Here is a 24129-nt window from a genome sequence, read left to right as displayed (position 1 = left end):
ATGGAGTGCCGGCCTCTGCCACAGTAGCAAGCAAAGGGTCTGAAGAAGCACTCGCCCCGGCTGTAGACGTCTTGGAGCGCGGACTGTCACAGGCGCGTCCCACTGGGAGGAACAGAAACCGCAACTCGGCTTTGCCCTAAAAGCTCCGGCGACGAGCATGTTTACCGCGCCCCACCCAGGAGTGACCCAGAGGGGCTGCCCGGAATTGAGTCCCTTGGTATAAAGTGTTCACTAATCAGGCTGAAAGCATTTCTCCGGCTACCCAGGCCGTCTTGTTTGTGTGCTAACAGGCGGTAAGCCAGGATGCACCTGCCAATGACGGTGGGCGTCGGCTCTGTCCAGAGGCAACCCACGCGCCAGGAGCAGCTGGCACGCCAGATACGGGCAACTGGGTGCCGGCGGGGCCTCCGCGGTCCTCCCGCCGAGTATTTTGTCCCCACTGTCACGGGATCAGTGCCCGAGGCCTTGGTCAGCGGCAGCGCGGAGAGGCAATTTTCACTCCCACTTCCTTAGCGGCTCCGGTTTCGACATTTCCCCTCTTCAGTTTCATGGAAAATCAAACTCAGCCGGGAAAGAGCGTCAGGATGTCCGAGAACACGGGGCAGGTGCGGCTGCGCCAGCGCGGATTGCGAATCCTTTGGGCCAGCGGCGGCCGGGAACGTGGGCGCCTTTCTAGTCCATCGCCTTGACCAACTCGGCCACACGTGGGCACTTTTACTCCCGAGTTTCGGGGTCCTGGTATTTCCTGTGGGTCTTGGGTGTGAATCCCGCCGGCCGGTCTCTTGGGGGTGTAGCGACTGCAGAGCCGTTTATGGAGTTCGAACAGTCGGTCAGCTGCAGCTCGTTCGCACCAACTCACCTTATCCAGCCAACCTCCTTCCTTGCCGCTTGTTAAATCGATTTCCTTTTTTATCCATTTTGACCTCAGGACTACAAATTAGCACCGCAATGTAATGATCCCGCATAAACGACCTTCCTTTGCCGTCTGTCCTTAGCCTGTTTCTGGAGACCTCGTGTGGTTGATGTCGTGGAGTCTTTCCCGGCAAATGTTGTCTCGCAGGGAGTGGGGCCGCCAAGCCCCCCACACCCAGGCTGGAGATGGCAGCTGTGTAACTGCTGACGGGCTTGGGCAGCAGGAGCTGCAGCTCAGGGGAGACCACCCCCGCCTCTGCTTCCCCTGCTCCCCGTGGAATCCGAGCCCTGCCCCACCTCCACCCCACCCTCCCCTGCCTGCAGACAGCGGCAGCCAGGAGCAGTGCCAGACCCTCCCAGGCAGTGGAGGACTTGGCACTGGCACGCCTCCCCTCCCGAGCGCACCGGGAGTGCACAGCTTTGCAGAGGCCAGTGGCCAGTTTTGGGGAAAGGGGGCTGGGCAGTAGGGGAGGGGCCAAAGAGGAGGGCAGGAGGTGGCAGGGCCAGGGGTTTCTCCAAACCCATGGACGTGGCCAGGGAGTGGGCGGCTGCGTTCAAGACCCACACCCTGGCCACCTGCCAGGTATAAGTGGCCCCAGTGGCACCCGACTCCCTTTGCGAGGGAACGGTTTATTTAATGCAGAGAGAAGAACAGAAACGGAGCACAAGCCAAGCGCAGTGGGGGCTCCGGCCTCGGACCCGGGACGTCTGTGCCATCCCCTCGCCTTCCCTGGCCCTCAGCTCCCCTGAGGCCCCCAGGCGCCCGCCAGGGGCCCGGGGCCACCTGCTCAGGGCGCTGTGTTGTACACACTGTAGTTGTCTTTCTGGGTGACGTGCAGCTTCCAGGGGAAGAGGCGCTTCTGGGAGGGGAGGCCTCGCGCCTGCCTCACCATGAGCCCCACGTCCTCGTCGGAGAGCAGCCGGACCAGGTCCCCCTGCGCGTCCCGGTAGTTGAGGGCGATGTCCTCTCTCTGGAACTCCCGCCTGGGATGAGAAGGTCAGGGTTAATCCCGGGCCGCAGGAGACCAGCCGGGGGCCCTGCGCCTAACGGCCTGGAGCTCCGAATCAGAGATCAGAGGTCAGAGGTCGACACATATGCGGCTTGTCCAGCCAGGCCCACCTCCCATCATGCAAATGGGGAAACCGAGGCCCCAGTGGGAGAAGGGATTCGCGCAGGAAACCAGCGGCACAGCCCGAAACGGTTAAAATGCTGCTCAGGAGCTCCTGTTCCACGCTGCAGGGCCCGGGTTCAAGTCCCAGCTCCGCTCCTGAGTGCGGCTTCCTGCTCACATGCACCCTGGGAGGCAGCAGGTGATGGCTCAAGTACTTGGAGACCCTGCCACCCACAAGGGAGACCCAGATCTGGCTCCTTGCTCCTGGGGGAGTGAATCACTGCATGGGGGAGCGCTCGCTCTCTCTCTCTCTCTGCCTCCCAAATAAATTAATTAATTTTTCAAAACTTCCAACAACCATTGTAGTTCAGAAAAGTGGGCTTGGCTGGGTACGAGAAGCAGAATAAAGCCCCAGAGGGACACGTGTGCGAGGCGAGTGCGAGGCACCCGGTAAGCACGACTGCTGCTAGTGTGCGAGACGGGCATTCGTCTGCACACACACATCTGCACACAGCACCCACGACACGCACGCACACGGCATGCGCGTCAGATGACCAGAGACGCCCAAGCAGGAGATGACGTCATGGCTCGCACGGCTCCATCAACTGACGCTCTTCTTTCAATGATGAGTGGGTCTTGAGGCTCGAGTACCCCTCATCCGAAATGCCCGGGAGCAGAGGTACTCGGGTTTCGGGTTTTTTGTGGTTTGGGAATATCTGCGTATGCAGAACAAGCGATCTGGGGGCTGGGACCCATGTCTAAACTCGTTTATGTCTCCTACACACCCGCTCCACAGGGCTTCTGACGGGTTCCTGGAAAATGCAGACTATGGGAAAAAACTATGCACGGATTAAAAAACAAAAACAAAAACATCTGCACCAAAATGAACTGACCGCGGAAGCCCATGTCCCCAGGAGCTGTCTGCAGGACCCCCGGACATGCAGCCTGGACATTGCTGGACACACTGTTTTAGTGCATCTGCGTTTCCATGGCAACCCATCCCGGGAGGCCAGGTGGGGGCTTTTCCACGGGTGGGGTCAGGTCCTGAGGTCTGGGTTATAGATGCCCAAGCCGACTTTCATGGTCAGAAACACAGTGCCTATGCCACTGCTTTATAAAACGCCTTACAACCCAGACCTGGGCTCAGGAGGTGGGAAGCTCCCTGGTGGTGGCAGGTGCAAGTCCAAGGGTGACAGGCTACTTCTAACTGCAAGCTGTGTGACCTCAGCCAAGTCACTCTGCCCTGTGCCCCCACCCCTCTGGCTTGTCTCCAACATGGGGTGGTGACCATGAACCTCAGGGCTGGGCTGTGGATACAGTGACAGCAAACAGGTACAAAGCAGCCACCCTTAACATGCCTCCCCTCTGCCTCTCCCTCCTCCAGGTGCCTGGCACCCCTCCTGGCACCCCAGGCACCCCTCCTGGCAGACCCCGCCTCCTCATCCTCTCACCTCATGAGCTCCAGCAGGTCCTTGAACAGCGGAGTGCTGCTGAGGTCTTCCTCCACCGCGATGTCCCTGAGTGGGGACAGGCAGGGGTGAGGGGGCGTAAGGCTGGAAGTGGGGCAAAGGGCGGTGGGGCCTGGGGTTGAGGTTGAGCCCTGGCATCCTGAGACAGTGCCGTGGCCCAACTAGAAGGCATCGGGAGCCACTGCAGGCTCAGAGTGAGGGTGGACCAACGTGGGAGTGTGGCCTGGGGGCTGGGGGTGGTAGGGACGAGAAGGGCGGACAGGCCCCTTCCTCCTCCCCTGGCGGGCCACGCACTTGATGATGGTGCTGACTGTGTCTTCATAGTAGTAGCAGCGAAGCCAGTTGGTGGGGTCATCTTCCTCCGGGAAGTCCTTGATGATCTTCACGAAGGAGAAGGGGAAGATGCCCGTGGCTCCGCGGAGAGTGCCCTGAGGAGGAAGGAGGGGGCTGCCCAGCGCGCAGGAGCAGAGGGGGCAGGGCTGAGCTGGGCCCCAGAGCCCCCGCCCTTTTACAAGGGTGCAGGGGGAGGGGGATAGCGGGTGCAGATGGGGCACAGGCGCCCCCTGCAGAAAGCAAAAACCACAAGTCCACCCAAGACCCGTTTCTGTCTGGGACGGGTCAAGATCTGAATCTCCGGAAAGCTGCTTTCATTTCAATCATTCATTCACTCATTCACTCATTCATTCAACAAAGGCCTCTTGAACCCGACAGGCTCAGGACAGTCAGAAGAGAAAATCGCCCTTGTCCTCCCGAAACACTCATTGCGAGGAGGGTGGCAGGTGCAGCATGGGTGATCCGGAAACAGTACGGGGAGGGGAGGGGAGCAGGGGAGGGGTGCTGGTGATTTCCGTTCATCCTCAGGCAGCCCCCAGCCCGCACTCCAGGCCGCAGGGCCAGATGCCACCTCTGTCGGACCCCAGGCCGCCCTGGGCCTTGTGCACCTGCTCACTCTGTCTTCACTGGAGCTCAACAGAAGACTCTCGATGGGCCACTCCACAGGCGCATTCACCCAGGCGCCAAGCAGCCCTGCCCTGCTCCCCGCCCCTCCTTCAAGCCGAGGCCACCCCTACACATGGGCCTTTCCAGAAAACAGGGGCATCACCGCTTCTCGGACCTGGACAACGGCCCCGAGCTACCCCGCGGCGTCTGTGAGAGCAGCTGCCTTCCCAAGACTGTGCCAGGACAGGGGAGTCCGCGGATCTGTCCCAGCCGCCCCTCCAGCCTCTGCACCCCAGGGGCCCTTCCTGCCCTGCACACCTGCCGTCTCCGGAACCCTTCCAGGAAGCCCGCGCACGGGCTGGCTGCGCGTCTCCCTGAGAGACAGGGAGACGGTGGCACTGAGCAAGGTTCCGAGGGTGCATACAGCTGGGAGGAACGGGGCTGGCGGCAGACGCCAGAGCACAGGCTGCCCCTGAGGGCCATTCGCTGGCCCCGGAAGGTGAGCGATGTCGTCCCCTGTTAGACCAGCGGCTCCCACCCAGGGTGACTCGGTGGCCAGGAGCAGGTGTCTAGAGCCCCATGGGACCGCTGCAGCTGGGGGTGCTGTGGCATCGAGTGGGGAGCCAGGGACGTTGCCACACACTTTCCAATGCCCAGGGCAGCCCCACAACAAGGAATTGTGCAGCCCCAAACGGCAGTAACGCCGCTGTGCAGAAGCCTGGCTACAGACCGAGACATGAGCCGCAGTGGTTTAGCTCACCTCCCCGAAGCAACCCATTTTTTGAGGTCAGACCCAAAGGCAGGCTCTGGGATTCTGGAAAGTTCTGTGGCAGTTACACCTGTCTCCCCGGTGCCTGGGTTCCGTCAGGTTCCCCACTCCTGCCTGCAGCTCCAGGACTATCCTCACATGGCCTTCCCTGAGCCCGCAGTCTGCCTGCCCAGCACACATGCAGCAATCTCACCCAACTTGCCCCTCCTCATGTCCACCCTCACCTCCTAACTCACCCCAACATCACCTCCAGCCTCACCCCTCCTCATTTCCAAACTCACCCCAACATCACCTCCAGCCTCACCCCTGCTCACTTCCAAACTCACCTCCAAACTCACCTCCAACATCACCTCCAACCTCACCCCTCCTCATGTCCACCCTCACCTCCTAACTCACCCCAACATCACCTCCAACCTCACCTCTGCTCACTTCCAAACTCACCTCCAACATCACCTCCAACCTCACCCCTCCTCACTTCCAAACTCACCTCCAAACTCACCTCCAACATCATCCCTCCTCACCTCCAACATCAACCCATCCTCACCCCATCTTCACCCCATCCTCACCTCCACCCTCACCTCCATCCTCACCTCCATCCTCACCCCATCCTCACCTCCATCCTCACCCCGTCTCACCTCCAGCCAGTCCTTGTTGATCCGACTGAGCAGGAAGATGACATCTCCAGCCTTGAAAGTCAGCTCCAGTTTGCTGTTCCCAGTGAAGTCGAACAGGGCCTGGGGGAGGGTAGGGGAGGGGCGGAGTGGGGCGGGAGGGAGGAGGCGGCACTCGCGGAGGCCTACGTCCCTGCTGACTGCTTTCCTGTTCTCTGCTGTCCCGTTCTGCACAGGAGCGAACTGAGGCTCTCTGAGGCCTTGTCCGGGGCCGGCCCGTTTGTTAGTGCAGGAGCTGGGACTGGACTCCAGGTGTCCCTCCTTCCAGAACCAGCGGGAGGAGCACACGGGGCGAAGCGTCCCCAGGACTCCCAGACCCCCGGCGCTCTCCACCAGGGCGCTGCCCACCGCCTCGTCCCCCGCGTCCGTGAGCTCCCGGAGGACAGGGCCTGAGGCAGGCCTGGCCCAGAGGAAGCCACAGACTCTCTGGGCGAGCAGGTGGACAGACAGGTAGGTCACCCCCCAGCTGGGGCGGGGCTCCCTGGTGTCAGGGTGGGCGATGGGGTACCTCTGCTCGGGGAGCTTCCAGGCGGTCCACGCCGCCGCCTTGCGGGGACACGCTCTTGCTGCAGAGAGAGAGGGGGGGGAGGGGCCCGTGAGCTCCCTGCAGGGGCGGGAAAGGCTGGGACTGCGACGTGAAGATGCAGCCCAGGCCCCCCCCCCCATGACCTGGCTCCTCTCACAGAGCAGGGAGCAGAGGCTGGAGGTCGGGGCAGACGAGAGGGAGTCCGGGGCTCCGGGACACCTCTCCCCTGCTTGTCCTGGACTCGTAGCCACTTGACCTTGGCTTTGGCAGCCCTGTGCTATCTCAGTGGCTTGGATTTTGGGCGGTGATTTTGTGCTTGGGGGAGGGGGGCTGCACAGGACTGGGGGGCTCCTGGGAGGAAGGGGGCAGCAGGGGACCCAGTCGGAGCCCCAGTGGGGCCCCAGGAGCTAAAACAAACCAGGGGGCTCTCGGAGGGACACTCATCGGGGAGGCCCCTCTTCCTTCCTCGCCCCTCTCTTCCCAGGCACCCAGAGCTCCAGGCCGTCCCCCGTGGCTGCTGGGGCACCAGCCCTCCTGGGTGAAGGCCCGGTCTCCACCCTCAGCGTTCACTCTCTCACGCCCGGAGCCCCTGCTGCCTGTCTCTCAGGCCCTGGGCTTGGTTCCCAAAGCCATCTACTAAGACCAGGCACCTGGAGGGCCCAGGGATGGGGTGGGGGTGGGGTGGAACTCGCCCACCCTCCTGCTCTTCCTTCCAGGAAGTGGGGAGACGCCTGTGCAGCCGGAGCCCAGCCCCAGGCACTCACACTTTGCGGGTGCGTGGGCGGAGCCGGCGGAGCGCCTGTGGCACCTGCTCCGAGTCGTAGGCCGACTGGTAGAAGAAGATCCGGACGTCGGGGTCCATGAGCACCCAGACCGGCAGGCTGAGCAGGTGCTGCAGGGTGAGGGGGGTAGAGTGGGGCGGGGTGGTCAGTGGGAGGAGCTGGACATCCCCACCCTCCGAGGTTAGCCCTCCCCCTTCTACTAATGCAGCCCAGGCCTAGTAACAGAAGCAAGTTATTAGAAGAAAAGCCCCTGGGAGCCAGCACTGTGGCACAGCGGGTCAAGCTGCCACCTACAGTGCCGCCAGCATCCCATATGGGCACCGGTTTGAATCCCGGCTGCTCCACTTCCCATCCAGCTCCCTGCTAATGCACCCGGGAAAAGCAGCAGAGGACAGCTCAGTCCTTGGGCCCCTGCACCCATGTGGGAGACCTGGAGGAAGCTCCTGGCTGCTGGCTTCAGCCTGGTCCAGGCCAGGTCATTGTGGCTATTTGGGGAGTGACCCAATGGACGGATTTCCCTCTCGGTAATTCTGCCTTTCAAATAAATGAATAAATCTTTAAAAAAGAACAGGAAGCCACTCCGCAGGCTGAAGCTGACTGTCCAGATGCTCTGCTCCCGGCCCCAGGTCACCATCACCGGGGGAGCCGGCGGCCCGTGCGCCAGGCGGGCACCGAGTGCCACGTGGGTGACCTCACCTGACCTCAGTCACCTGCAAGTTAGGATCAGAGAGGCGGGGGCAGCTGCCCAAGGTGGCAGAGCTGGGGCACCCAGCGGCAGCAGGCTGGGGAGCGCCCGAGAAACCCTATCTCCGAAGATACCTCTGGGCTCGGAGGAGGGCGCTCCCAAGCCGCGGCTTGTATGCCCCCAGCGACGGGGTGCTCACCGCCTCGGGCCTTTCCTGGTGGCCCTGATGGGTGGCATTCCTCTCCTGAGCACCATGGCCTCGGCCTCTGCTCCTCCCCTCTGTCCCATCTCACAGGACGCACACAGGGCGGTGAAAACCCCACCTGTGCTCGGCTGAGGTGGCCGCCGGCCCAGAGGGGACCCTCCCTCCAGCTTGCACAGAGGCCCTGAGGGAGCGGGCGTGGCCTGGCCAGCTGTGCCCCTGGTTACGTAGGCACGGCTGTGCCTCTGTGTGCCTCTGTGTGAGCTCAGGGTGTCCCAGGCTGTGGGCAGGCACAGGATGGACTGACGCCCGGCGCAGTCTTGCGGCTACCATGTGGCTCCTGTCCCTGCCCCAACCTCCAGAGCCCCGAGACGCCAGGTCTGTTGCCCTTCCCAGGCCCAGCAACCAAGGCCGTGGGCATCCCAGGGGTGATGCGGAGCCCCGCCCCTGGCCTGGGCCTCCTGAGCCCCCGTACCTTCATGTAGGCGTTGAGGGCGGGGATCCGCATCTCCGCAATCTCCTGCTTCACACCCACGTAGACTTTGGCTGCGGAGCGGCAAAGGTTGTCAGAACCAGGCCCGCGCAGTGTGGGGCTGCGGCCTCCCAAAGGCACCGCATAGGCACCGTCCTGACCACCGGCCTGTGTCCGGGAAGGACGCCAGCATCAGCTGCTGTCTGTTCTACGCACACACAACACACGCACACGCACAGACACGAAGTCAGTTACACACATGCACACTCATGAACACACACATATACACACATGAGTGCATGCAACACTCACATACACAGACACGCAGGCACACGCGTGCACATTCATGAACACACATGTACACAGGAGTGCATGCACACATGTGCACACTCGTGAACACACATGTACACATTCACAAGTGCATGTACACATAAGTGCGTGCACTCACACATACACACATGAACACACATACACTTGCACTTCCAGGTGCATTCACTCATATACATGCTCACACATATACACGCATGCACACACACAAGTCTCACACACACTCATTCACATGCTCACTCACACATGTACACACACACTCACACTCAAACACACAGTCACACGTGATCACATACTCACATGCACACATACATGTTCAGTCACACTCATACACATGCACACTCACATGCAGTCACACACACATGCACACACACATGCTCACACACATGCACACACACATGCACGCTCACTCACACACTCACATGCAGTTTCACACACATGCTCACTCACATGCACGCTCACACTCACACGTACACACTCTGGATTCTGAGTTCCCACAGAACAGGACACGGACCCGGCTCACAGCCGTGTCCCCACCACCCAGCCCTGGCTGCACGTTCCGGTTACAAAGACTGTGCAGCACTCGCCCCAGATGGGTTACATCGGAATCTCCGGGGGCGGGGGTGGAAGGGTGTGAAGACCCCTTAAGACTGCCAGACACTTCCGCTAAGCCACCAAGGTCAGGAGCGGGGGACCAGAGACGCCCAGATAAGTGAAGACGCGGGGTAGATGAGTGGCTCCTTTCTCAAAAGCAAGGCAGGGGCTCTGGGCGAGGGAGACAGCGGCGGCCAGCAAGAGTCAGGTGTCCCGTCCGGGAGCCTCCTCCAGGGGCCAAGCCCTCAGAGAGCCCCACGGTGTCCAGTGGTGGTCGGGGTGGGGGGCAGCTAGGAAGCGCCCAGGCTGGAGCCTGGCTCTCGGGATTCTGTGGCAAGAAGGTGGCATTAAAGTCACAGGCACAGTGACAGCTCGCCTGGGTGAGAATGGGGAGCGAGAAGACACAGGACTGTGGCGGAGGGGACGCGGCACGCAGCAGGTGGCAGGAGGGAAGGAGGGGAGAAGGCAGCCCAGGGAAGCCAGAGCTGACAGCTCACAGCCCTCCGCAGCCAGCGGCCCCGCGGCAGAGCAGGGAGAGCCGAGCCCGGAGGGTGGTGGCTAACTTCTTGTCGCAGGAAGAAAAGAGCTCTCTGCGGGCTCTGGGCCCATGGAGGCCGGGGAGGCTGCTTGGAGCCTGGGCAGCGGCCAAGGAGAGGGGGCGGGCATGGACCAGAGCCCAGAGACGCCTCCTCCCCACAGCTCAGGGCCCCGGCCAGCGGAGCAGATGGGGAGGAAGAAGAGAGAAAGCAAGGGAGCTTGGAGAAAGGAGCTTGGTGGGGCCTCTGACGTGCAGGGACAGGTGCATAACATCCCCTGGGTCCCACCCTATAGGGCGAGGAGGGCGCCATGGGCACCGCAGCATAACCCACCCGTGGCAGGCCATGGGCGGGATCGGAGCTGTCCAAGGTGCACGTTAGGACACAGGCAGGAGGCAGGCATGGGTGAGGGAGGGAGGAGAGCCACAGGGGACTGGTGGGAGTCACAGAGCTACTTCCCTGGAAGGAGGTGGAGGGGAGGGGACAGTTGAAGAGGGACACCCCGCTGGCCCCATCCCTGCTGCCCCCTCCAAACTGTGGCCTCCTGGGTGGTGGGCGGTGGAGCGCCGTTCCCTAGGGGGTCTTTGGAGGTCAAGGCTACAAGGCCCGGGTGCTGCAGGTGGAGGGGGGCGTGTCCCAGGAGAGGCTGTAGGGGAGGGGCCGTGGGGTTGAAGGCAGTGTGGGCGGAGCTGGAGGGAGAGGCCCGGCCGGGCGGGCGCCCACCTGGGAGCGTGGGCAGGCTGCAGGTGGGGGCGCCGCCCTTGCCGTCGGGCCCGAAGCGCTCCTCCAGCCTGCTCTGCAGGGCGTGGAACTGGCGGTAGCGGCGGTAGATGAGGTACTTGCAGCCCCCTTTCGTCTTCACCTCGATGACAAAAACCTGGGGACAGAGGTGGGAGGAGGGGCTCAGGAGCGTGGGGGCCGGGCTCAGAGGCCAGGGGCAGGTGCCGATCCTGTCTCAGCCACGGTGCCAGGTGGGGCCAGGTAATTCTATGCTGGGTGTGGACGGATGGGTCTGTCCCAGGCGCCATGGCATGGCAGGCGGTGGCCCTGGGCTGTGCCTCCTGGGTGACAGCGGCAGCCCTGCCCCCAGATGCAATCATTGAATCATCTCTGGGGGTCGCCAGGTAAGAGACGAGAGAGCTGGACATTCGGAGGAGGGAGGGTGAAGGTTCAGGGGTGAGAGTTCAGAGGTTAGAGGTGAAGGTTCCCAGGTCGCAGGGTCTCTTACAAAGTGGCTGGTGAAGCCCCTCTTCTCCTCGATGTCGGCGATGTTGGCAGAGACGGCGACGTCATCCGGAAGCTGTTCGAAGTCGCTGCGGGAGGCCCCGGGTGGAAGTCCCAGTCACTGCCTTGGCATGTGCCGGGGACCGCTGGCTGCGCCCTTCCTCGCACCCCTGCTCGCGCCAGGCCCGCCCGCCAGCCCCGGGCATGTGGACACGAGAAGGCGCCCAGCGGACCTTGTAGGGAAGGGACCAGGGCATGGGGGCTGCACGTGACAACCGCGGCACCCGCACTGACTCTGCCAGGAGTCTCCCCCCGGCCAGGCCCTGGTCTGCAGCTGGGGACACGAGGTCAACCAAGTCCCCACCCACCCTGCACCGAGGCCCGGGTGAGGCCCACGGAGAATGGACCGCCCAGGTCGGGGAAAAGCCCAGGAGGAGGGGACTTCCAGGCAAGTCTGGCAGGTGGCAGAGGAGCCAGCCTGGCAGGAAGGGGGGGCAGTGGGGCCGGTGTGTGTGGCATGGCAGGTGCGTGGCGTGTGTGGCATGTGTGTGGCATGTGTGGTGTGTACAGCGTGGCAGGTGCACAGCGAGCTCTGAGGCTGGGCGGGCAGGTGAGCCGGCCTGGGGAGGGGCTCGGTGCTGGGTAACGGGGCGCCAGCCAGGGCTGTGGGAGGCAGGACAAGGCCGACTCAGCAGCCGTGCGCAGAGGCGAGGCGGGCAGGGAACGTGCAGGCAGCATTGGGGGCCCCAAGGGGTCCAACCGAGAGCGATGAAGCCTTAGACGGGGACGAGAGGGGCGCCGACGGGACGAGGGGCAGACATGGGGGACGCCGCCCTTGCCCGACAGTGCTTTAGCATCTGCCCCATCCCCTGCTCCTTCCCGGCTCACCGAGTGCCAATTTGGTCCGTGATGGCCATGTGCCCGGCCCGCACTGCGAGGTCACGATGGGGCTGAGCCAGCCACACCAATTCTGTTTGCTGTTACCCAGCCTCCCTTGCAGCTTACAGAAGTCACGTGACTAGCTCTGGCCACTGAGACCTGGAGGCCATCTGGCACCAGGGCCTTCCCAGGGCAATGGACAAAGCTGGCATTGTCTCCTCCTTTGAAAGCAGGCGTGACATGTGGACCTGCAGCAGCCACGTTACATCCATGAGGCAAAAATGTAAGGTAGATCCATGGAGACTCTGGGGTGCTGGTCGTGACAGCACGGAGCCGAGGCAGCTTTGCCTGAGCCCCTGTGCGTGTCCAAGCCCCTCTCAGTCTGCTGGCCCTGCATCTCCAGCAAACACAGCACCGACCAATCAGCAAGCTGCTCCGAAGTGACCAGCGGCAGGGTGTGGGCGCTGCGTGCATGCAGGGGGTGGGGGGGAGGGGCAGGGTCTCAGCTGGGCAGGCCTGAGCGAGGCAGGGCCACCTGCTCGTGGCTTATGGCTAAGAGCCCCGGGGCAGAGGGGCCGGAGGTGCCAAGGGGGGAAGCGAAAACAGAGCTAAGGAGAGAGAGAGGCCAACCCGGGGGCCCCGAGTCTGACCACTTGTAGACAGAGGAGGGAACCACGACACTTCCGGTGCAGCCGCTGGGAAACCGGGCTGCCGAGCCCGCCGTGGCCCAGGCCTCTGCGCCCATGGGGACCTCGGGAGCCCCCACGGGACCCAGGGTGCCCAGGGTCGGAACTCAGGCGGCTGCTGCCGGGCTGGGGCCAGTGCGGGCCAGCAGTGGGTGGGCAGAGGGAACGGCGGCTGGCAGCTTCCCCCTCTCTGCACACGCATCCCCCCGCCGGGACCCTCCCCCGCCCACCCCAGAGGCAAAGTCATGAGGTTGGCACAGGAAGGAGCCAGGGGGCCCGAGTGGCCCCGAGGGGGCAGGTTGAGAAATACCAACGCTGGCTGAGCCCGCCCCGGGCGCACGCTGGGCGCCAAGTGCGCTTCCCGGCCACGCCCCTCTGACAGGTGAGGACGCCCAGGGACGAGAGGGGCGCTGATGTACCCAGGTGAGCCGGGAGCCTCTTCCGGGCCTCGTGGCAGCTCTCTGTGTGCCCCATGCAGCCCCTCAGAGCTCTCAATGATCAGCAAAGCCCACGTGCGCCGACTGCAGGCCACACACGCCAGGACCTGGCTCTGCCTCGTGGGATCTCCCGGCTCCACGGAGGAGTGAAGGAGCCGGACATCATGTCAATCATTCCTTAACACAAACAGCCACCTGTGCTCCAAAGGGAGAGCAGAATGGCAAGGCTGCGGGGACGGGGTCCGCACCGTCAGAGGGCAGCGGGACTTGCACAGGCTGGGGTGGTCAGGGAGGGCTTCCTGGAAGAAGCAGTGCATCCTCTGAGAGGAGGTGGCCAGAAGTTGGAAAGACCTTGCAGGCAGGAAGTGCAAGAGGTGAGTTCAAGGAATCCAAGGAAGCAGAGCAGGGCCGTCTTGGTGCCTCATGGGGGCACCCCGACTTCTCCCTGGGCTGGTGGGGGCGGAGGCGGGGGCTAAACAGGCGGACAGAGCGAGAGGTCAACGGAGGCCACGGCCAGCAGGGACCTGGGGCAGATTCCTGTCTGTGCTCTGGCTGCTCCCGACCTGCTACAAGGACAGCAGAAGTGGCCTCGAGAGTTTGGGGGGGGGGTGTCCTGGGGGTCCCTCAGGAGTAAGCACAGCCCTGAAATCCCCCCGAGGCAGGCAGCAGCTGAGCAGAACCAGGCGAGCAGTAGGCGCTCCCAGGGGGCCGTGAGCAAGTCCCCTGCAGGGCTCTGCGTGACAGTGGCCTGGCTGGCCGTGCCCCCCCCAGTAGCCACACCCTCGCAGACCCCGCCCAGGCCCCCACGCGGCCCCCGCCGCAGCCCTGGCCATCTTTGGACACCTGGCCCCGGGCTCGGGAGTCCACTGGATGAGCTGACCCGACCCCAGGCCGGCTCTCCTCCCAGGCACTGGAGGGCTGGGGGCCACGCGGCCCCAAGAGCTGGCTCCGAGCCCCCGACAGGGTCCCAGGCAGCTGAAGAGGGGCGGGAGACGCGGCGAGGGCGTGGGCCTTGCAGCTGGGGCTGGCGGCCTCGTGACCTCTGCGCCCCTAGAAGCAGGAAGCACCCCAGGCCCCCAGCAGCTGCTGCTTCCGGAAGCCTGGGTCAGCGCGGCAGGCCAGCTGGGGGGGGGGGGTGGGGGCGGGCTGGAGCCTGGCAGGTGGCGCCGAGGGAGTCCTTTGTCCCCCGGGCCTGCATCTTCCCATCTGTGGGATGGCAGGGCTGGAGTAGAAGGCTCTAGAACATTCTGGAGCGAGCTCACAGACCCAACCGTCAGTTCACTCTGCAGCACTGTCGGGCATGTGGTGTGCGGTGGTGCTGTGCGTGCACTCTGGGTCAGCAGTGCTCAGAGCAGAAACTCAAAGGCGTGTGGAGGAGGAAGAGGAAGAGGAAGCGTGAATATACACTGACTGCTATGCCCGTGCTCAACGGAGACAGGGCAAGGGGTCAGACAGCAGTGGGCAGTCCTGGCAGGCTTCTTGGAGGAGGTGACATTTGAGCCAAGCTCTCAATCAAGATGGAGAACCAGCCGAGTTCTGCTTCTGTTTGATGGGACCGCAGTGTGGAACTAAAAGCCCAGCCCAGGAGCCAGGACACCCGCGTCCCCCCTCTGGATGCCGCCCACGCATCCTGTGACCCCCCCCCCCCCAGGGACAGGTCACAGCCGCCCTGAGCCTGGGCGTTCGCCTTTGTGCCAGGGGAGGTGAGCCACAAGTGGAAGCTTCCGCAAAGCGGTTCCAAGAGCCTGCATTTCTGAGTATCGAGTCTGACTCAAGTCTGACCGCTCACAGCGGCTGTGCCGAGCTGGGCTCTGCTGTCCCCCAAGGCCTGGGGGCGGGGCACCCCGCACTCACCTCTCCGCCCGCAGCTGCTGCACCAGGGCCATGGCCGTCGCTGGTCAGGGGAGCCGGGGCGCACAGGCTCTCGCCCGCCGGGGCCTGGGCAGAGTTCACCTCTCACCTCCCCCAGTCACCTGCGCCCCGGGAGTCCCCAGGAGCCCCAGTGGGGAGGCCACGCCCCTGCCTCTCTGGACCTGCAGGAGGCTCCACCCCCAGGCCCACACTTCCTCTTGCTGCACCGCCCCGGGCCCAGCGTCTGGGAGAAGTGCCCCACCTCCTGCTCGCGGGCTTCGGGGACTTTCTCTGCGCCTCTGCCCGGATCAGGAGGAAGACCCACCGCACCTGCTCCCGGGCAGGCCACGCCCCCTCCGGTCCCTTAAACCCAACCTAAGCTTTGCTCAAGCCATTCCCTGGGCCTGCAGTGCTGGCCTGCACCTCGCCTGTTGTCCCTGAGGCCCAGCCCAGAATGCCTCCTCTTCCAGGAAAGCCTCCTCAGTTCCCCAGCCTCTTTCTTACTAGAGTGTGACGGTTAGCAAGTGCTCCGGACCCCTCACACCTGCGCCCCTGCACCTGTCAATCCTCTCCACGGGGCTGCCAACCCACAGGCCCTCATGCTACAAGCCTGGTCGCATGCCCCCTCCCACCTCCTTTCTTCCCCGGCCTCCTTTCTAGAATGTTCCAAGATGCTTGCCCCAGGCCCTTGATGTGCGCCTCCAGTTGTCTGCTGATTTCCTTGGAGAGCAGAGCTGGAGAAGCCAGAACAAGGGAGAGAGACCCAGTAAGGATGGCCTGCCACCTGCCACCCACCACCCGCCACCCGCCACCCGCCACCCACCGCCTGCCACCCGCCACCCGCCGACAAGGGGCTGGATCAGGGGCAGGGTGACGGGGTGGCAGAGGAGACTGGCCCGTCCTATCCAGGTGTGAGTATGTCACCCGCAAAGGTCCCAGAGACAAGAGGGACGCGTGGCCGGCCGTTGCTAAGAGAGAGGCTGCCAGAGGGGCTGTGGCCAGCCCCAGCCCATGGGCAAATCCAAGAGTGATGGCGGCCGTCAGGGCACAGGGATCGGTTTGAGCGCCCCTGCGCAGCCGGCCGCCGCCGCCGGGAGCCGGTTGTGCAAGTTGCGTTTCTACTGTGGGAGCCGGGGGCGGCGGGAGGGGGCTTGCCCAGGCCTCGAGTGGGGCAGGGGACACGGGCGCCGGGCCAGCGCACAGGTCCGCATGGCGCCTTGCACACAGGCAGTGTGGCCTGGGTGAGTCTGGGGGGCCGCCGCGTGAGCTCACACACCAAACCCGCAGCCCGTGCGCCGCAGGCCGGCTCTGCAGACCCGGCGCCTGGAGCAGCTCCATCTCCCAGGTCCGGAGCCCCGCGCCAGCAGGTGGGAGCCGCGGGCGACAGTGGGAGACGCAGGACAGGTCCCGGACAACTTCTTGTCCTTGGATTGGTGTCCTGGGTGGCTGACCGCAGACTAGGACATCACTGGCCTCAAGTCCACCTTCGAGGGGGCTCCGGGTCTCAGAGACCCCCCCGTGGCCCTGACTCAGCCCCGCCCCACCCTGGCAGCCAGCCCCGCAGGAGGGGCGGGATCGAGGGCCCCCCCCCCCCCGCGCGCGCCCGCCCGCCAGCCCGCCGGGGGTTCTGCTGAATCCGGCTGTTTCTTTGGCTCCTCGCACACACCACACCGCTGCTAATTTTGTGCCCAAGCTCTGAGCCGGTGTAATTTGAGGCCAGACACTCGGTCAGCAGCGGGCTCCCGGCCTGCTTCAGCCTCTCCCCCGCCCCCACGGTGGGTCCCCTGCAGCCGGCGCTGGGGTGGGGGCGGGGCAGCGCTGAGAACCCAGCAGGAACGCGTGACGTCACCGCTCCCAGGCCCAGGTCCGCGTTCCGATCCCCACTCCACCCCCAACCTGTGCCGCGACCAAAGGCAGCCGCTGAGTGTCCAGTGCCGGCTCCTTAGGGAAGCCGCGGGCAGGCACCCACAGGGAGGATGAGGTGCCCCCCCCCCAATAGCCCAGAGAACGCCAGTCGAGGACTTCCGACTCGGACCGTCTGTGCACCGGGCGCGCTGATGAAAGTGGGCGCACGGGCACGTTTGAGCCCCTCCCCCAGAGCCTGAACCGGGGCGCACGTGGCTTCTCACACCTTCCCTCTGCCACCGCAGGTGCACAAGACGAGAGGCAGCCCCCCCCCAACTCGGGAGCCCGCAAGCCCCGCGTCCAGCGGCCGTACGACTCGGAGCGCCGAGCGGACAGGGGCCGGGGAAGGAAGCGACCACCCCCACGCCCGCCGCTGGGCACTGCCGGATGCCCGCGGTCCCTGGAAGAGAAGACAAAGCCGCGATGAGGCGGAGCAACATTCCTGGGGATCCCTCGGCTCCCAGGGCCCTTGTCCTGACCCACATGTGTCTCCTTGATAATTTACGAGGGGAGCTTCGCTGGACCTCAGCCCTGAGCCGGAAATAGCCGGCCCTGGCAGGCCCCTGCGCAGGTGCAGAGGAGGCCGCTTGGACAGCAAGCTCCCTGAAGGCAGGGGCCGCCCTTCCCTGGGTGGCCGGGCCCCCGGCAGAGCCAGCTGGATCGCACCTGCCCCGGCTCCACCAGGCACTAGTGTGCGACCTCGCTGGCCATCGCTTAGCACAAGCGCAATATTTGCCTTAACGATCCTTGTGTGAGCACCTACTATGTCCCACCACCTACTGCATGCCAGCCGGGCCATGAGACGAAGTCATCGTTCTCGTTAAAGAAGGCAATGGGCGCCATGGGCTTGGTAGGAGGCCTGGCAACAGGAGGTGGTCCCCAAATTCTGTTCTTAGAAACGGGCTGCGTTCCTTAGTGTGTGCTGATCCTTCCTCTGCCTCCCATCCTGCACTGCCTGCTCCTCTCCATCCTGCAGCTTCGCACATCCAACTCTAATTTCCCTGCCCGTATCTGTCCTGCGCTGACAATGGCCTTGATCGGTGGAAACAGGCTCTGCACTTACTCGTAGTGTTGGCGAGAACGGACCACCAGGGGGCGCCGCGACTCAGCAGCTGGGAGCCCTGCTGTAGCGCCATCTAGAGGAAGAATGTCATAAGCTGCGCTAGAATGACCAGTCCAGCCCCGGGGTCAAGTTCTGAGCTGGCAGAGAGAGCGCTCGCTGCCTGCTGCACCCGAGTACCCGCCCCGTCAGTCAGAGTCTGAGCAGCGTTCAGGAGAAGATGCTCCCGGGGCGAAGGATCCGGGCGTCTCTCTCCACTGACCATGAATATGACAGCCAAGATGCATTGCGTGTACTGTGTAGCTTCCAGGACAGGGCAAAATTCCAGGGCGGAGCAGAGAGTGAGTGTTTCCGGGGCCCTCAGAGCAGTGAGCGTGCGGTCCAGCTGAGGACGCACTGGCTCTGATCATGCTACTTCATTCTCCTGTCAATGCCCATAAAATGCACAGCACCTGCAGCCCTGTGTCCTGGCACCGAGCGAATCCAGGCTGTACCGGATTAGGAACCGGAACCCAAGTGCCTGACGCAGGCAGCAGTAGAGGGAGGTGGGACTTCAGCTTGGCTGACGCCACGACCCATGCACTGATCACTGTGCCACACTGGCCCTCGCTCTCCCACGATACTCATTCAGCTCTGGCTGTGCCCGGGGTAAGGATAAGGAGACCAATCTGGCACCATCATGCAATACGCACACGCGCACGACGCAGGCACGTGCGTGGGCAGGTCAAACGTTTGTGGAAATGGCGTGAGAAGATGAGTTAATTTTGGTGCAAGAAGTTTTAAAATTGTACGTAGAAGTGGTCTTTGGAAAACTCACGGAAATGTGTGTTATGAAAGAACTAGGCAAGGATTTCACTTTTTTTTTTGCACCAAAGTGAATGTTTCTCAATTCTGTTTTTTCCAAAACATTTTGAAGTTCCCTCCTGTGCAGCGCATGCCACATGTCCATGCATGTACACACTCAGCCACGCACACGTGTTTACAAGGCACACGTGCTCCCATGTGTCTGTGGAATCGAGTGTGATTCCAGGAGGAACCGGGAGATGCACGGCTGGTGTCCGGCTTCTCCGACTCCAGCGCCAGTGCTGTCTCCAGCGCTGAGGGGACTTCAGGGACTTCAGATGGACCGGGCCCGGGAAGGTAAGGGGGTGCCCGGCTGTCCTAGGAGCTGCCCCTCAACACCGCCAACCTCCCGTGCCGAGCACGGCAAGGAGCCCGGGGATCCTCAACCTGAACCTGGCCTCCCGGGCTGCCGCGAAGCTGCTTTTGTCGAGGTAGGAGGATGGAGCTGGTTTTCTGGCAGCTGGCTGGCCTGATTTGTAAGTGGACATAGTCAGGGGCAGTGTACCGGGCCTGCTCGGGGCCCTACAAGCCTTGGGGTCAGCAAGCAGGGTGGATGGACTTGTAGGTCAGGCTGGTATTCTGGCCCGCGTTCAGAGGAGAGAGAAACCACCAGGCGCTTTCAACAAGGCGCGATGCCCCTGGGCTGCATTTTCCCTGCCTCCCCCCAGCCTGCTGCTGGCAGGACAAACGAAGGAGGTGCAGTTCCCGCACAGGTCCAGTGCGCTCAGCGCTCAGTCAGGCTCGGCGGGGTAAAACCTGTCGGAAGGCTCACCAGCTCGAAGCCTACAGTTGCACGGGCTTGGGCAGTTTGCACAACCTCCGCCGTCCCCACAATACAGAGCATTTCCTGAAAACCTCCTGTGCGTCTCGCAACCTCTGCCGCGCCCCGGGCCCAGCAGCCAGGTCAGCTTCCTCTCTGTCATCTCTGCCGTCTCACACAAACAGAAGCCTAGAATCTGTCATCGTCTGTGCTGGTTTTTCTTCTTAGTATGATGCTCTTGAAATTCATCCATGTTGACAGTGTGCATCGACAATGTATTCATTTTATCACCAAGTGCATCGACAATGTATTCATTTTATCACCAAGTGCTACTTTATTGTCCCTAGACCGCAGTCTGTTATCCTCGCATAGGTTATGGAGGTGGGCGTTGCTTCCACTTCGGGGCTGTTAAAAACAAAGCCACTACGAACATTTAAGCACAAATGTCTGGGCAGGCAGCTGCTTTAGTTGCTTTGGGATAAATATCTAAGAGTGGGCTGGATACAGATAGCGCTTTCTAAGAAAAAGATTTTCCAAAGCCGTTCAACCACACTGCATCCCCACCAGCCAACGGATCCAGAGACAGATGCTCCCAGGTACCAGGTCCACACTGGCTTAGAGCCAGGGGCTCCAGATCCACGCAGGCTGGGCTTCGAAATGCAGCCAGAGGCCGATGCCACACTCACTAGGCTAATCCTCCACCTGCCGCACCGGCACACCGGGTTCTGGTCCCGGTTGGGGCGCCGGATTCTGTCCGTTGCCCCTCTTCCAGGCCAGCTCTCTGCTGTGGCCAGAGAGTGCAGTGGAGGATGGCCCAAGTGCTTGGGCCCTGCACCCACATGGGAGACCAGGAGAGCACCTGGGTCCTGGCTTTGGATCAGCACGGTGCGCCGGCCATAGCGGCCATTTGGGGGGGGGGTGAGCCAATGGAAGGAAGACCTTTCTCTCTGTCTCTCTCTCTCACTGTCTATAACTCCACCTTTCAAGTAAATATAAAAGAAGAAGAAGAAGAAGAAGGAGGAGGAGGAGGAGGAGGAGGAGGAGGAGGAGGAGGAGGAGGAGGAGGAGAAGGAGAAGGAGAAGGAGAAGGAGAAGGAGAAGGAGAAGGAGAAGGAGAAGGAGAAGGAGAAGGAGAAGGAGAAGGAGAAGGAGAAGGAGAAGGAGAAGGAGAAGGAGAAGGAGAAGGAGAAGGAGAAGGAGAAGGAGAAGGAGAAGGAGAAGGAGGAGAAGAAGAAGAAGAAGAAGAAGAAGAAGAAGAAGAAGAAGAAGAGAAGGCACATCCTCCACTTCCGGGCTCCCTCCCCCCCACTCCTCCCTCTGGATGGAGGCCACTGAACAGAGGGGCGTGGCTCTCTGCGATGCTCCCATTCCGACTGCTCAGGGAACAAGGAAAGCTTCCTGCTGCGTGGAAGCTGCTGGGACCTGGAGCTGCGTGACAGCCGTGACCGAGCTGCCCGCTCCAGCAGAGCCGGGCTGCTAAACACTCGCTGGGAAGGGCCGGCGAGCAGACATTTGCGCTTGGCGGTGGTCGGCTCCCGGCGCACGACTGCTCAGAGCTGCTGTCCTAGCGGGAAGCAGTCACCCCCAGTAAACAGCTGAGTGCACATGGCTGCTTCTCAATAAAGCTTTATTTGCACAAGCAGGCTTTGACTTGCTGCTTGCCAGAGTGTCCCAGATCAACACTGTGACTGTGCACAGGCTCCATCACACGGCTAACCTGTCATCACTCATCCGGGCTGCTTCTTCCCCAGAGCTCTCTGGCTGACACCCCACATCCTTACCTGAGGGTTCTGGAGCCCCCTCCCCGCGACTTCCCGGGGATTTTCTCTTGTTCTCCTCGGCTGTGCCACTACTTCCTGCAGCCATAGCCGCTTTGTTGTCTTACACCCTCACGGTGCTGGAGACAGCCCCTTCTATCTTCCCAAAACTGTATGCGCGGGAGTCAGATGTTGAGTCTCTGCCTGTTTGAAGTCTTTCACTTTATTTTTATTTTTGGTCTTTTCTTTTATCCTCATGCTCCATTGAGTGTAGCCAATAAGATCATGTAGCCATGAAAATCATTTTATCTCAGAATGAAGGCAGTTTTTCATTGCTTTCCCATAGCCTGTGTTGATCTCGGGGAAAAGAGAAATGTTACTATCACACTTATTTTTGTTTCATTGTTTTCTTTTTTAAGAAAGATTTATTTATTTGAAAGTCAGAGTTACGCAGAGAGAGAAGAGAGAGAGAGAGAGAGAGAGAAAGGTCTTCCTTCCATTGGTTCACTCTCCAATTTGCCACAATGGCTGGAACTGGGCCGATCTGAAGCCAGGAGCCAGGAGCTTCTTCCAGGTCTCCCATGAGGGTGCAGGGGCCCAAGGACTTGGGCCATCTTCTACTGCTTTCCCAGGCCACAGCAGAGAGCTGGATTGGAAGTGGAGCAGCCGGGACTAGAACTGGCGCCCATATGGGATGCCCGTGCTGCAGGCTGTGGCTTCACTTGCTACGCCACAGCGCCGGCCCAGTTTCATTGTTTTCAACCTTGTCTTCCTCTTGAAAGCTTTTGAGAACTCCTCCTTTCTGGTCTTCTGCGTTTACGCGTACTGAGTCTTGTGTGGGTGAGTTCTCGCGGGAAGACCTGCCCAGTTGGGAGTCTCACTGTCTTCAGTCTGGAGAAACTCTCTCAAGTTATTTCTTTAACATTTTTTCTGAAGGCCGGTGCTGTGGTGTAGCGGGTAAAGCCCCTGCACCCACGTGGGAGACCTGGAAGAAGCTCCTGGCTCCTGGCTTGGGATTGGCACAGCTCCAGCTGTTGCAGCCATCTGGGGAGTGAACCAGCGGATGGAAGACCTCTCTCTCTTTCTCTCTCTCTCTCTCTCTGCCTCTGCCTCTCTGAAAAAAAATATTTTTCCTTCCATTTCCTTTGTCCTTTCTTTTTCTTTTGTCTTAATTCTTCTAAGTCAAATGTTAGGCTCCTGGGTAGCTTTTGCGTCCCGTCCCCCCCACCCCCGTATTTTCCATTTCCTGTTCTTCCTGTTTCGCTCATGAAGACATTTCGGTGCCTCGTTTTCCAAATCTGCTGCAGAAAGCCTCGTGCGGGCTCTGTCGCCTTGATGTCCAAGCTCCCCCTCGGCTCTCTCATCATCCCATCGCCACAGCCTCCTACTCGTCTCTCACAGACCACAGCAGTCAGCGGTAGCTGTGTAACAAACAGCCACAAAGTCTCCGTCCACACGTGGCGAGCAAGCTGCTGTGGCCCCAGCAGAGCCGCCTGCCCCAGGGGCTGATGCCTGGCCGGGTTTAAAGGAGTGGTGTTTATTCCTGTTTATGTTTTTACTTCGGTGTCTGTGTTACACTGGGGGGCAGGGAGGTCTTCCTTGTCTAATGTCCTTTGGTTTCTCATCCATGTTTAAGACACAGGCTCTCTGAGGCTGATAAGGAGCCCTGAGAGTTGGGGGCGGGGGGGGGCAGCTCTGGGTGTGCAGGTGACCCTCTGGGCCTCTGCACGGGGAGGCAGCTAAGTTGTTGGGAACCCATCCCAAGTGATGGCGCGTGCCAGGCTTTTTCTTTTTTTTTTTTTTCTTTTTTGACAGGCAGAGTGGACAGTGAGAGAGAGACACAGAGAGAAAGGTCTTCCTTTGCCGTTGGTTCACCCTCCAATGGCCACCGCGGCCGGCGCGCTGCGGCCGGCGCACCGCGCTGATCCGATGGCAGGAGCCAGGTGCTTCTCCTGGTCTCCCATGGGGTGCAGGGCCCAAGCACTTGGGCCATCCTCCACTGCACTCCCGGGCCATAGCAGAGAGCTGGCCTGGAAGAGGGGCAACCGGGACAGAATCTGGCGCCCCGACCGGGACTAGAACCCGGTGTGCCAGCGCCGCAAGGCGGAGGATTAGCCTAGTGAGCTGCGGCGCCGGCCGCCAGGCTTTTTCTTTACTAACATTTCCAGGAAGGTGTCCAGCACCTGACAGTCCACGTCTGGAACATACGCATAGGCTGGGATGGACTGTGGGCGGGAGAGGTCCTGACCAATCAGAATGGAGACTTTCAGCTTCGCCCCTGCTTTCCCCGCCCTCTGCTGTGCAGGTGCCCCGGTGTCCTGCCCGCCTCCTGCTGACCTCCTGCAGGAGGCTCCAGGCTCAGCCCTTGGCTTCTGGCTCTCAACCCATCTCCAATTCCCCTCCACCTGCTCCCCCAGCTCACAGCTCTCATCGGGGGTCGGGAGCCTCATTCATTTTCTTCCCCCGGGCACCCCACTCAGTGCACCCAGCTTCTTCTGCTCTTGCTCCATACAAAGCCTGCGTCTTCCCTCTTCTTGCACCGATGAGGAACTGCACTCGCCCAGGGTCACAGGGGTGAGCTGGAACAGGAGGTCCCTGCTGCTCCCCGCCATCACCCGGCCTGGGGTCCAGAGCCGCTGGATGGGGAAGCCAGGTGCAGGTGCCCAGAGCTGGCCAGGCACTTGGCCTGCCTCTGTTCAGTCCTGCTGGTGGTCACCGCTCCATTTCACAC

General features: G+C 61.9%; 1 protein-coding gene across 1 annotated transcript; it reads right to left on the bottom strand.

Annotated features, from left to right (window-relative positions):
- Positions 1–1526: 1526 nt before the first annotated feature.
- On the bottom strand, positions 1527–15176 carry NCF4 (neutrophil cytosolic factor 4). Its single transcript, NM_001082654.1, is given in 10 exon segments — positions 1527–1896; positions 3476–3541; positions 3788–3921; positions 5837–5935; positions 6381–6438; positions 7163–7290; positions 8543–8613; positions 10720–10873; positions 11225–11309; positions 15077–15176. Coding segments are annotated over 10 exon segments (1023 nt in total). The 5' UTR covers positions 15109–15176; the 3' UTR covers positions 1527–1700.
- Positions 15177–24129: the final 8953 nt, after the last annotated feature.

This window comes from Oryctolagus cuniculus, chromosome 11, assembly GCF_964237555.1.
Source record: "Oryctolagus cuniculus chromosome 11, mOryCun1.1, whole genome shotgun sequence".
Lineage (NCBI taxonomy): Eukaryota > Metazoa > Chordata > Mammalia > Lagomorpha > Leporidae > Oryctolagus > Oryctolagus cuniculus.
Note: the sequence above shows the minus strand (reverse complement) of the source record. Positions and strands in the feature narration are given on the sequence as shown.